The sequence below is a fragment of the Amyelois transitella genome, chromosome 2, assembly GCF_032362555.1.
Source record: "Amyelois transitella isolate CPQ chromosome 2, ilAmyTran1.1, whole genome shotgun sequence".
Classification (NCBI taxonomy): Eukaryota; Metazoa; Arthropoda; class Insecta; order Lepidoptera; family Pyralidae; genus Amyelois; species Amyelois transitella.
In genome coordinates, this window is record NC_083505.1 from 12,932,025 (window position 1) to 12,942,658 (window position 10,634).

General features: G+C 37.1%; 1 protein-coding gene across 1 annotated transcript; it reads right to left on the reverse strand.

The window, feature by feature from the left end:
• Nucleotides 1–136: 136 nt before the first annotated feature.
• LOC106132189 (G2/mitotic-specific cyclin-B3) lies at nt 137–10,301 on the reverse strand. Its single transcript, XM_013331544.2, has 8 exons — nt 10,146–10,301; nt 9,636–9,934; nt 9,222–9,493; nt 5,622–5,835; nt 4,823–5,077; nt 3,808–3,963; nt 2,804–2,978; nt 137–2,430 (listed from the first exon to the last, which is right to left on the reverse strand). Exons 1-8 carry the CDS (start codon nt 10,174–10,176, stop codon nt 2,267–2,269), a joined length of 1,566 nt encoding a protein of 521 aa, XP_013186998.1. The 5' UTR covers nt 10,177–10,301; the 3' UTR covers nt 137–2,266.
• Nucleotides 10,302–10,634: the final 333 nt, after the last annotated feature.

Consider the following 10,634-nt stretch of genomic DNA (forward strand, 5'->3'; position numbering starts at 1 on the left):
TCCGAATTCCCGTGAGACTGTGACTTTATAAAGAAAACTAAAAATTACCAAACCAAATCACTTTTATTTACACTTTCAGTTTTACAATAACCTTGTATAATTACGACAAATGATATCAAGAAAAAAAAAACAGCATTAAAAGTGAAATTAATCTAAAACTTACCATTAATGAACAACATTATTATAACATTCCAATATTTTGTACTCTTTAAAATGTGATAAATTACAAAACATGACAATGGCGCGAGAACCTCACAATAATTACTATGTAAATTAATTAAAACATTACAAAAATCCATTAATAATAATTAAAATTAAAAGAGTATTAGCAAAGCGTGCCAAGTTGAATACATACTACATATACGCATATAAAAACATACATACGTCAACGATCCTCGTTCATTAGACATTTCGAAAAGAAAGGACAATTTCATATTGAATCATTGACCAGTTACCCAAAATCGTGAAGCGTATTTTTTGTTATAATTCATGGCCCCGTGATAAAGTCACTTTGGACTTATTCTCAATATAAATAAGCGATCAAATACAGAAAGTCTAATCAAAAGGACGCCTCCAAGTATTCCACATTCGTTTTGTTTTCGTTTCAAATAGAACATTATAAAACGTTACATTATATAATTCTTATAACATTTATCATATTACATGTTATAATTTACAACTTTCTTTAACCAACTTTTAAAACCAAGCTTCTCAGTATGACCGTATTTTTTTAACAAAACAATATAATCACGTCTATATCACCTGTGGGGTAGACAGAGACAACAGTCATCAAAAGACTAAAAGGCTACGCTCAGCTGCTTTTGATAGAATTGAGATTTAAACAGTCACAGGTTGCTAGCCCATCGCCTAAAAGAGGAATCTCAAGTATTATAAGCCTATCCCTTAGTCGCCTTATACATCCATGAGAAAGAGTTTGTATTTATTCTATAACTTTTTTTCATTACTTATTCGCTTGGACTGCTGGCATTCCAAAGAAAGGGTTTTTTTAAGGTAAAAAAACGTAGTTTTGATAATAGATATTGGACGCGTCATTCCAGATTAGACGATCCCTTACAAACAAACGCGTTAAATCTACACACATTGCTTTCCGTAGGTGATACGGATTTGCCCTATATTTTCCTATAGGAAGACAATAAGATAAAAAGCGACGCGGAAGGAAATATTGGAATGTAGATTAGGTATAAGTTTTTGGTCTGTCAGATATGGTTAGGCAGTGATAGCATGATGATTTTGGTATATATATATATATTTTTTCAAACTAGAGATACCACAAAAGAATCTTCGTTATGTCAATTTCCACCAATCTTATGGCGGGTTGGTCATTGGCAAACAATGAAGCACTTCAGCAGAAGTCCTCCTAAGTCTATTGCAAAATTTATCAGTCTTAATTTTCAGACAAAGAGTTGTATAATAAACTTTGCTTAAAAAAACGCAATACATCTACTACAAAAGTTCAACAATTTGCATTTTACCATGCAACCGCCGCTTTACAACGTAAATAGTTAACCTAAATACCTTAATTGATCTAGATTTATTACTATCTAGTGTTTGTTACACTTGCGGGCAGCGACGTCGTCTAAATAACGCTTATCCGCACCAATTATTCTATTTTTTTATGTCAAACATTAACATTATAGCTCAGAGCCAATGTGGCACCTTACATTAAATCTGCTATATTATAACTAATTTCCTTTTGTTATTTTAGCTTTGATGCTGGGACTTAAGCGGTAAAACACAAGAGCGTTTGCAGGGTTTAATACACAGAAATTCAGTTGACAACAGCTTAGTAGCAAACTGGCTAGTGTCACAGGCAAAACGGAGGTTACACATGGATATTATCGGTCTTATTTTAGTCTATTAGCGTTTTCCTCTGTTGTCCTCCTTGGGAAGGACCAAAAAGCTTGGTTTAGTTTATTACAAAATAATCTAAGACATCCACCAGAAAGAGATGATGTTGTCCTTTTCTAAAGTTCTGGGAACCACACAAGACAAACCATAAATTAGTCTTTGTACATAAAGTAAAAAAAATAGGTTGCATTCATTATCAATATGTACTGCTGCATGTGACAAGCCACTGTCTACAAAGTTCCTGTCAACTTTACAATTAGTCCAATTGCTACAGTCATCAGACTACAGCAAAGATAATGTTACGAATTACAGCACAAATTGCATAGAATACAATTTAAATAATTTGGACCCACCTCAATAGCGTTCTGACGACATGTAAAGTGCCACGTGGCTCGTCTCAGCTGCTGAGAACGGAGTCCTCGATGAGTGGAACTTTGGCTACCTCGAAGAAAATACTGTGCGAGTACTTGTTGCGTACTGTGCTGATTGCGGACTTGGGTTTCTTGTGCAGGGCTGCGTTTTGAGCGATCGCAATCGGCAGGATGTCCTTTGTGGTGTAACCTGTGCAAGATAGATTGTTATTACATTATCTTACACTAGCGACCCGCCCCGGGTAGGATTTATAGACATTAAACCTTAATAGTGATTTAAAAATTATATTTGATGCTTTTTTAAATAACAAATGACTAGAAGGAATTTCAATTGATTCTCAATACAAGAAAATAGAGACTTAGGGTTTCTATCAGCTTAAAAAGAAGAGGATACAAATTTGGGATTCTTTTTTAGGCGACGGGCTAGCAACCTGTCACTATTTGAATCTCAATTCTAGCCGTACAAATGAATCAGTTTTTTCAAGGCTGTTGGCTCTGTCTACCCCAGAAGAGATATGTATACTTAAATACTGTATAGTCTTATAACGATTTCTTACACCTACCTGTGTAATACTGTAAAGTCTCGCTCCAACTGCCCAGGGACTTCATCCGGAGCGCGAGGTAGAGCGCGGCGGCGGCCATCTTGCTGTCCGAGTGCTCCAGCAGGTTGTACTCCAGCAGGCACTGCTCCAGCACGAACCGCGCCAGCGTCAGCGTCGGCATTGATACGCGTGCGCACTGTAGAGGAAACATTTTTTTTTTTAATTTAGTTTCATTATGACACGTAAATGAAACGCAAGACATTAAAAATTACCAGAGAAATATAGAATAAAAATCACCTTAAATTTTCTACGCGTGTTGTGCTATTTTTGTAATTTTTTGTCGCTCAATTTTTATTTGGGCATTAATTATTTGGTTGTACATATTATAGAGATACTCGTAGTCGATAGGACCCAGTTGCATGTTTACGCTATTGGCGCTTTAGAGTCCCATTTCTAATCATTCTCTTGGAACCTCAACTGGTTGAAAGTCTATTTCCCTTGCGGGGTAGACAGAGCCAATAGTCATGAGACTGAAATGCCACATTCAGCTGTATGGCTAAATTATGAAACTGAGATTCAAATAGTGACAGGTTGCTAGCCCATGGCCTAAAAGAGGAATCGTAAGTGTATTAGCCTTTCTCTTAGTCGCATTTTACGACATCCATGGAAAAGATACGTGTTCACACGGCACTGATGGCCTTGGACACTTCATTATTGTTATTTTTTCATGTTGAAACAGATTTAGTTTAACATATTATTTACATACATACATACATAAAATCACGCCTCTTTCCCGGAGGGGTAGGCAGAGACTACCTCTTTCCACTTGCCACGATCTCTGCATACTTCCTTCGCTTCATCCACATTCATAACTCTCTTCATACAAGCTCGGCGGTTTCGGGTACTTTTGACCTGACCCTTTACCAGGACGTCCAACATCGTATTATTTATATGTTTACATATTAACATAACCTGTCATTTGCACGCACAGTCGTAGTTGTTAAGTGAATGCTTTAGATACTCACTCTGGCATATCGCCTGAGGAATCTGTACGACAGCGGGATGCCGAGGTCGAAGTCGATGACCTTCAGGATGTTCATCTCCATCTTGAGCAGCTGGCTCAGGGTGTACGCGCCGTCGCAGATGTAGAGAAAGTCGTCCACTAGCGGCGGGATGCGCTCCTGAGACACGATTATAATTTTGAGATGATACATACATACATACATAAAATCACGCCTCTTTCCCGGAGGGGTAGGCAGAGACTACCTCTTTCCACTTGCCACGATCTCTGTACTTCCTTCGCTTCATCCACATTCATAACTTTCTTCATACAAGCTCGGCGGTTTCGGGTACTTTTGACCTGACCGTTTACCAGGACGTCCTTAATTTGATCAAGATACGATCGTCTAGGTGTATTTTGAGATGATTAAAAAAAAATTGATAATGTCATTATCAGCACTAATAACACACACACATTAATCATTGTAAATTCGTTTTAGTTTTAAAAGTATTGCTTTAACATTTGAGCATGCATATTAAACATACAGATAGTCACGTCTATATCACTTGCGGGGTAGACAGAGCCAACAATCTTGAAAAGATTATTCGGCCATTTTCGGCTGTTTGACTTAATAATAGAATTTAGATTCAAATAGTGACAGGTTGCCAACCCATCGAAGTTTATAAGCCTATCCATTAGTCGCGTTTTACGACATCCATGGGAAGGAGTGCCGGGACCATACTTCACTTAAGCATGATTAATAACATAGTCAATAAAGTTCTATTGACTTAAAAAAATTAATCATATACTGTCCTCCTTCTGCTTTAGAAAAAGCATCTTATTGTTCAACCATAAATTTCTACATTTATATAACTCTCCCATCCATCGGAAATGATAAAATACGTAAAGCAAAAAGTTTTTAAAGCATATTTCTGTAACCGTTGTCTGTGTCTTCTTTCCTTTCTTTCACCTAAAACCAACCTCGCATTTTCTTACAATGGAAATTAATCTAAAACCGTTAAATTTCTAAATAAACTCACATCAAACTTAGACGCGATGAACAACGCCGAAGCGCCCAGCAGCTGCAACTCCTCCTTCGTCAAATGCTCATGTCTGGGCTGTGTCTTCGAGGAGCGGGTCAGGAACAGGTCGACCAGCTTCACGGCCAGATACAACGTCTCGTGGTTCAGCTCGAAGCTCTCTTGCACCTCCACCATCCAGTCTACAAGCAGGGCGCGCATCCAAGACGTGATACCTTCCATCCTTTGGAGGTAGTCGTCTATTGGGAATAGCCGCTGAAATAACAGTGTTACATGTAGCTAAGAATGCTAAAATTTGAGTAAAAAGCGAGACAGGCACGCGCAGGTACTACACAGTTATAATGTATGTGCCAGCAACTCGAATTAGTATTTTGAAGGAAATAACTTTTGTTTAGAATTAAATGGTAACAAGATTATGACGCGGGTTTCACTCTCGTAAACATTACAAAAAAAAATCCTCTACACCATGCAGATATTGACAAATACATTGTTTTCTGCTACGCATTGACATTCTTATATTTATATATATTTTGTGAGTTATACTTTTCTTTTCCTGCATACAAACATATAAAAACGTCTATATCCCTTGCGGGGTAGACAGAGTCAACAGTCTTGTAAATACCAATAGGCCATGTTCCTTAATGATAGAATTGTGATTCAAAGAGTGACAGGTTGCTAGCCCATTCTATTGGTGCCGGGAACCCCACGGCTTTTCCTACATGAAAACTTTAAAACAACCTTAGCTACACACTAAATAAAGTATAAATAAGTAAATGTCAATAGACCAGAAACACCTCACCTCTCTACCCTTCAAGTAGTTAAAAATGTCCATGGCATAATGGGAAACTTGGAATGGATCGTTCCAGTTCTCCAAGTCGAAGTCCGGGACGCCCGACGGGGGCTTGTGCGGGGTCTCGGTCTCGCTGTCCAGAGATCTGACGGTGTCGTCCAAGTTAACCTGGTCCAGCTTCTCGCTGATTGTCTTCTCTTCTTTCGTCAGTTCCGATGGGCTTCTGAAAGGGGTAAGGGTATGAGGCAGCTGATTCTGTAGGGGATGTTTCAGGTATGGATAATGATATGGGGCAATTAAAACTGCAGTACTATGTGGTGTCGAAACAGATTGTTAAATTTTTTGTCGACCTAGCGAGCTAAATGTGTGAGGTCTACCAATCAACTTGGGGCGAAAAGAATTTTTTTGTATGTATGTATGTTTATAACTCGACTAGCTGTGCCCACGACTTCGTGCGCGTGGAATAGTTATTTAAGGCATCATTGAAGCCCTCAAGGACGAATAATTTTCCCCGTTTTCTTCACATATTCCATTATTTCTTCGCTCTTACAGTTGCAGCGTGATGTTAAATAGCCTAAAGCCTTCCTCGATAAATGGTCTATTCAATTTGAAAAAAAAAATTTCAATTCGAACCAGTAGTTGCTGAGATTAGCGCGTTCAAACAAACAAACTCTTCAGCTTTATAATATTAGTATAGATAATATTCGAACAGTTTGTCTAATTTTGGTGAAATTTAAAATGTGCGTAGGATTCAAAGTTCGTAGGGCATCAAAATCTGTTAGCAAATTTTTGAGATATAGTATAATACACAATTTTGTAAAAATTTTAAGTGTTCGCTAGGTAAGCTAAGTTCGCGGCTAATGAAAATTTTGTGTAAATATGTTTCATTAGTTTTTACACGGGACTTCTTCGCTCCCGTGGGAAATTTCTTGTAGAAAAGTAGCCCATATAATATCCCGAAGGTTTTTAATTAGTGTAGATGTGGATTTTATGGCTTTCTATTGTGGCTGACGGGCCCGCGAGCTAATAACTTAACTCCAAATCCAATTGACTAGGCCAGCACCGAGTTAGATATCTTTAGCAGATCATTTTCAACCTATTGGCTTTATTACAGCTTAAATCGTCTCCCTCAGAAGGGTCCCGGAGTCCGCCTTGACCTGACCACGACCTCGCCGTGTACGTTACGCATCACTACAGGAAAACCTAATCCAGTTTGGATAAGGCCAAGGGAGGTCGCACACTGGTAAGTCGAGGCGGGACACACGTGTAGGCTGAGAGTAGGAGAGGCTGAGAGTCGAGCCGCGACCGTTTATGCTTTCTTCATTTATCATGTACTCACACACATACAATTAATTTATTTAAATAGAAGAAGACAATATTGGGTCCTATCATTTTATTTTAAAAAATCTGTTGAACGGTGAACTTTTAGAGCTGTGCAAGAATTAAGGAAATACGCCTGCGCCGCGCCTCTTCGGTCTGTGGGCTATATCCCTAACTTCATTCGAGACAAAGTAGGGTGGACACGAGCTTATAAACCCCTGATCTGATAGATACCTATAATACCGATAATTTTTTCGCTTAAACTCCAACCGCAACCATTACAGCTTTTATTTTATACCTACATTGCGATGATAAATCTTGACAATAAGTCAAGATTTATCATCGCAATGTAGGTAATCTTGACAATAAGTCAAGATTTATCAGCCGCGCGTTAAAGAAAAATTTGCATCGTTATATCAATATGTGCGTAGCGAGCGAATACAGCGCAAAGCTTTTGTTTGATAAGTCGCGCATCCAATGTGCCAACCTAGGTACTTTTTACGTTTGCTTTGAGTGAACAACCAGACAGACAGACATTTTGATTTTTATTACATGGGCTTTTCATAAAGTTTTAGGACCGCGCTTGGAGAAAACACGTCATTGTCTATGGTCAGATATCTTATGACAGGGTTAAGCTAAGGTTTCTAAAATATCTGCATAATCTTAATTTGGTCAATCAGGAAGTGCAGAGATATCATGAGATGAAACTTACATTGGCCCTGATAATATAGGCACAAGCATAAATAATGACCAAAATTGGGTCACCTAACGAATTATCAATTTAGTCTCAGTACCAAGGTCAACATTTTACAGCAAAAAACTGGGTCAATTTGGTCTCTGTATAAAAGTCACATCTTTTTCATTGCATGTTTTAAAAGAAGAATGAAAAGAGCATGATGGACATATTAATGACTGTAATGTAACAGAGATTTTGACTGTAATGTAACAGAGATTTTGACTATCAATGTATGAATTATTATTTCATAATCTTATATCTACACTAATATTATAAAGAGGAAAACTTTGTTTGTTTGGTTGTAATGAATAGGATCAAAAACTATTGGACCGATTTTAAAAATTCTTTCACCATTCGAAAGCTACATTATCCACGATTAACATAGACTATATTTTATTTTAGAAAAAAACAACCAAAAAGTTACTTATTTTGCGTACGCTGCCTAAACTACAAAAGATAGAACCATAAAATGTTTTCATTAACTGTAGATTTTATAAATATCTACAAAAAAGTCCGCGACACACTATACCTATCTATGTCGAGTGAGGCACAACAACCACATTTTTATTTAAAAATCTTGAATTTTTTTTGGTCTACATTTAAACGCGGTTTTTTTACTCATGCTATTTATCCTTATCAAAATAAATAATTTCATCAATAAGTACAGTTTATGTAGATAATATTTGGTCTTTGAATGATTAAAATTGGACGTTTGGTTTTGAAGTTGTGGTGAAATTAAAATATTACGATTTCTGCTGCACGGCCCGGGACTGCAGGCAGAAGTGACACTTTTGCCGGGAGCAAGACTTAGTTAGCTGCTTTGCGGGCGGTCCTTTAGTTAGTTCTAATAGAGATATATTTAGTATTGGCTGTGCATCCGTGCGAATCCGGGGCGGGTCGCTAGTATTTTATAAGATATTAGTTACCATGAGTTGACTGACTTACCTATTTACTTCAAGACAAAAAATAATAGTGTAAAAATGACGAGAAAATCATTAAAACACTAAGTGTGGCTCTCTCTGTATCAGACTTAGCCTTCAAGAATTACTGAGGATGAAAATGGGAATTATAACTTCATACCTACTGCAAATATTTTACATCAATTAAAAGTTTACCAATATGAACATTCATAGAAATGAAATAGAGGATGCATAATTTTTAAAAATTCTTACCAAGTGAAGTCATGCAAATATAATAGTATAGATAAGGAACTAATTAATTATTTTCAATTATAAGTGTCTATTGAAGAACTCTACAAGAAAACAGATAGTTTATTTTTAATTGACAACAAAAACAATTTTTTTTTTAACAACCAAAAAAAAATTGATTTTATCAATAAATCAAAATAAAGGCTAGAAACTTCTTTTTTAGATAATGTACTGGAAACCTGTTACTATTTTTTTAATCTTTATCAGCCAAATGATGCCTTTCAGCTTTTGTCTACAATCAGAGACAAATGATTATTAGGGCCATCAGGAAGTTTTGGTTCTTGTGTTGCTAATTTAATAATGGCTTCCCTACATATATATATATGAACAAAGGGTGAGACTCACATGTTCTCCAATGCGGTCACATAAAGCGAGGGCTCCCCAGAACTCCTGCCAGATTTGACAGAGCTCTGGCTCTGGTTCTGATTCTCCTTGCCAACTTTGTCCTTCCTCTCAATGTTCTTCAGAATGCCGTTCTGAGCTCTGGTGGCTACCGGTTTGGGAGGATCCTTGGCGAAATGCTTCTGTACAGACTCCAATGCATTTGAGGCAACTCTTTGAAGCTGCTTAGCTTTGGAAGGTTTGCCATTCAACAATGTAGTTTGTGGTTTGACAGTCTACAAAAAATGATAAAAGTATTACTGAACACTGTAGCCAAAAACCCCTATTTTGTAGAGGTTAATAAAACTTGTAAAATTATGTCTTAATTCAGCATGCTTGGTAATATTAGGTTACCCTCAATTTTTTAAGGTTATTTACCTTAACTATAGGGAGGATTTTACTCTCCACTGTCACTTTCTTGGCGGGCAGGGCTTTGTCAGTGCATGATTTATTGTAAGCGTTGGTGATGTCTCCAAATGCCGCCCTTTTCGCCGTCGCATCTTTCAGAGGGCTGTCAGCTTTCCTCTTGTTTGGAAGTTTTAAACTGTCCTTGTGTGTCTTCAGAGAAGCCAACTGTTTGCTTCTCGTCGTTATGCCATGGGTCAAAATACCGTTCAAGTTCTCATTGGCGCCGATTGGCTTCGTCGCCAACCTTGGTGGCGCCATTACGTTATGAACTGAAATAATTTTCAAATAATCACGTGTACAATTGAATGCTCGAAACTTACTCACTCTGCTGATATGCTTTATTTGTTAATAAATTGTATCAAGTTTAAATAAAGGTAAACAACGATTCAAACATAACACTTCTAACGTCCAAAAATGGAGGCAAAACAAGCGAACATCAAGCGGGCGTCAAACATTGTTCTAACAACCACGAGTACTTACGTTCTTTTAACGGCAATGGCCGTTTTTGCATTGATATAAGTTAACCTTTGAGTTGCACAGCCCGTATAAATACAAAATAAATGTAAATGTTTTCTCAAAATGAAGCAATTTTATAATTTGGGTCGACACCACACAGATGAATGGTTCTCAAAAACCGTTGCTAAGCTGCGTGTTGGTATTGGTCTTTGATGGCCCAATGGGAAAAGAGAATCATTTGAAATCATTTTGACGCAAAAAAATTTAGTACCAGTATAATACTTTAATATTTTTATTAATTCATTTATCCCAGTGAATTTATACGAAAACTATTCAGCCCGATATTTGTATTTAAATCATAAATTATGAGATATCTAATGTCAATTTAGAAACTAGAAATGGCTTCACACAATTCAGGTATGAAGCCAATTCCATTGCTGCATGCATAAAACGAAGTGTAGTCAGATTTTTTTTCTAAATATTTTTTGAAACTTTCAAGTTGACATTGACGAA

Bases quoted from the DNA above. Each gene is read 5' to 3' on its own strand.
- LOC106132189 (XM_013331544.2), bottom strand. From the start codon at position 10,176: ATGCAAAAACGGCCATTGCCGTTAAAAGAAC. The intron at 9,494-9,635 runs GTAAATAACCTT...CATTTTTTGTAG, and splicing joins AAATCCTCCCTATAGTTAAG to ACTGTCAAACCACAAACTAC. The intron at 2,979-3,807 runs GTGAGTATCTAA...TTTCCTCTACAG, and splicing joins TCCTCAGGCGATATGCCAGA to TGCGCACGCGTATCAATGCC.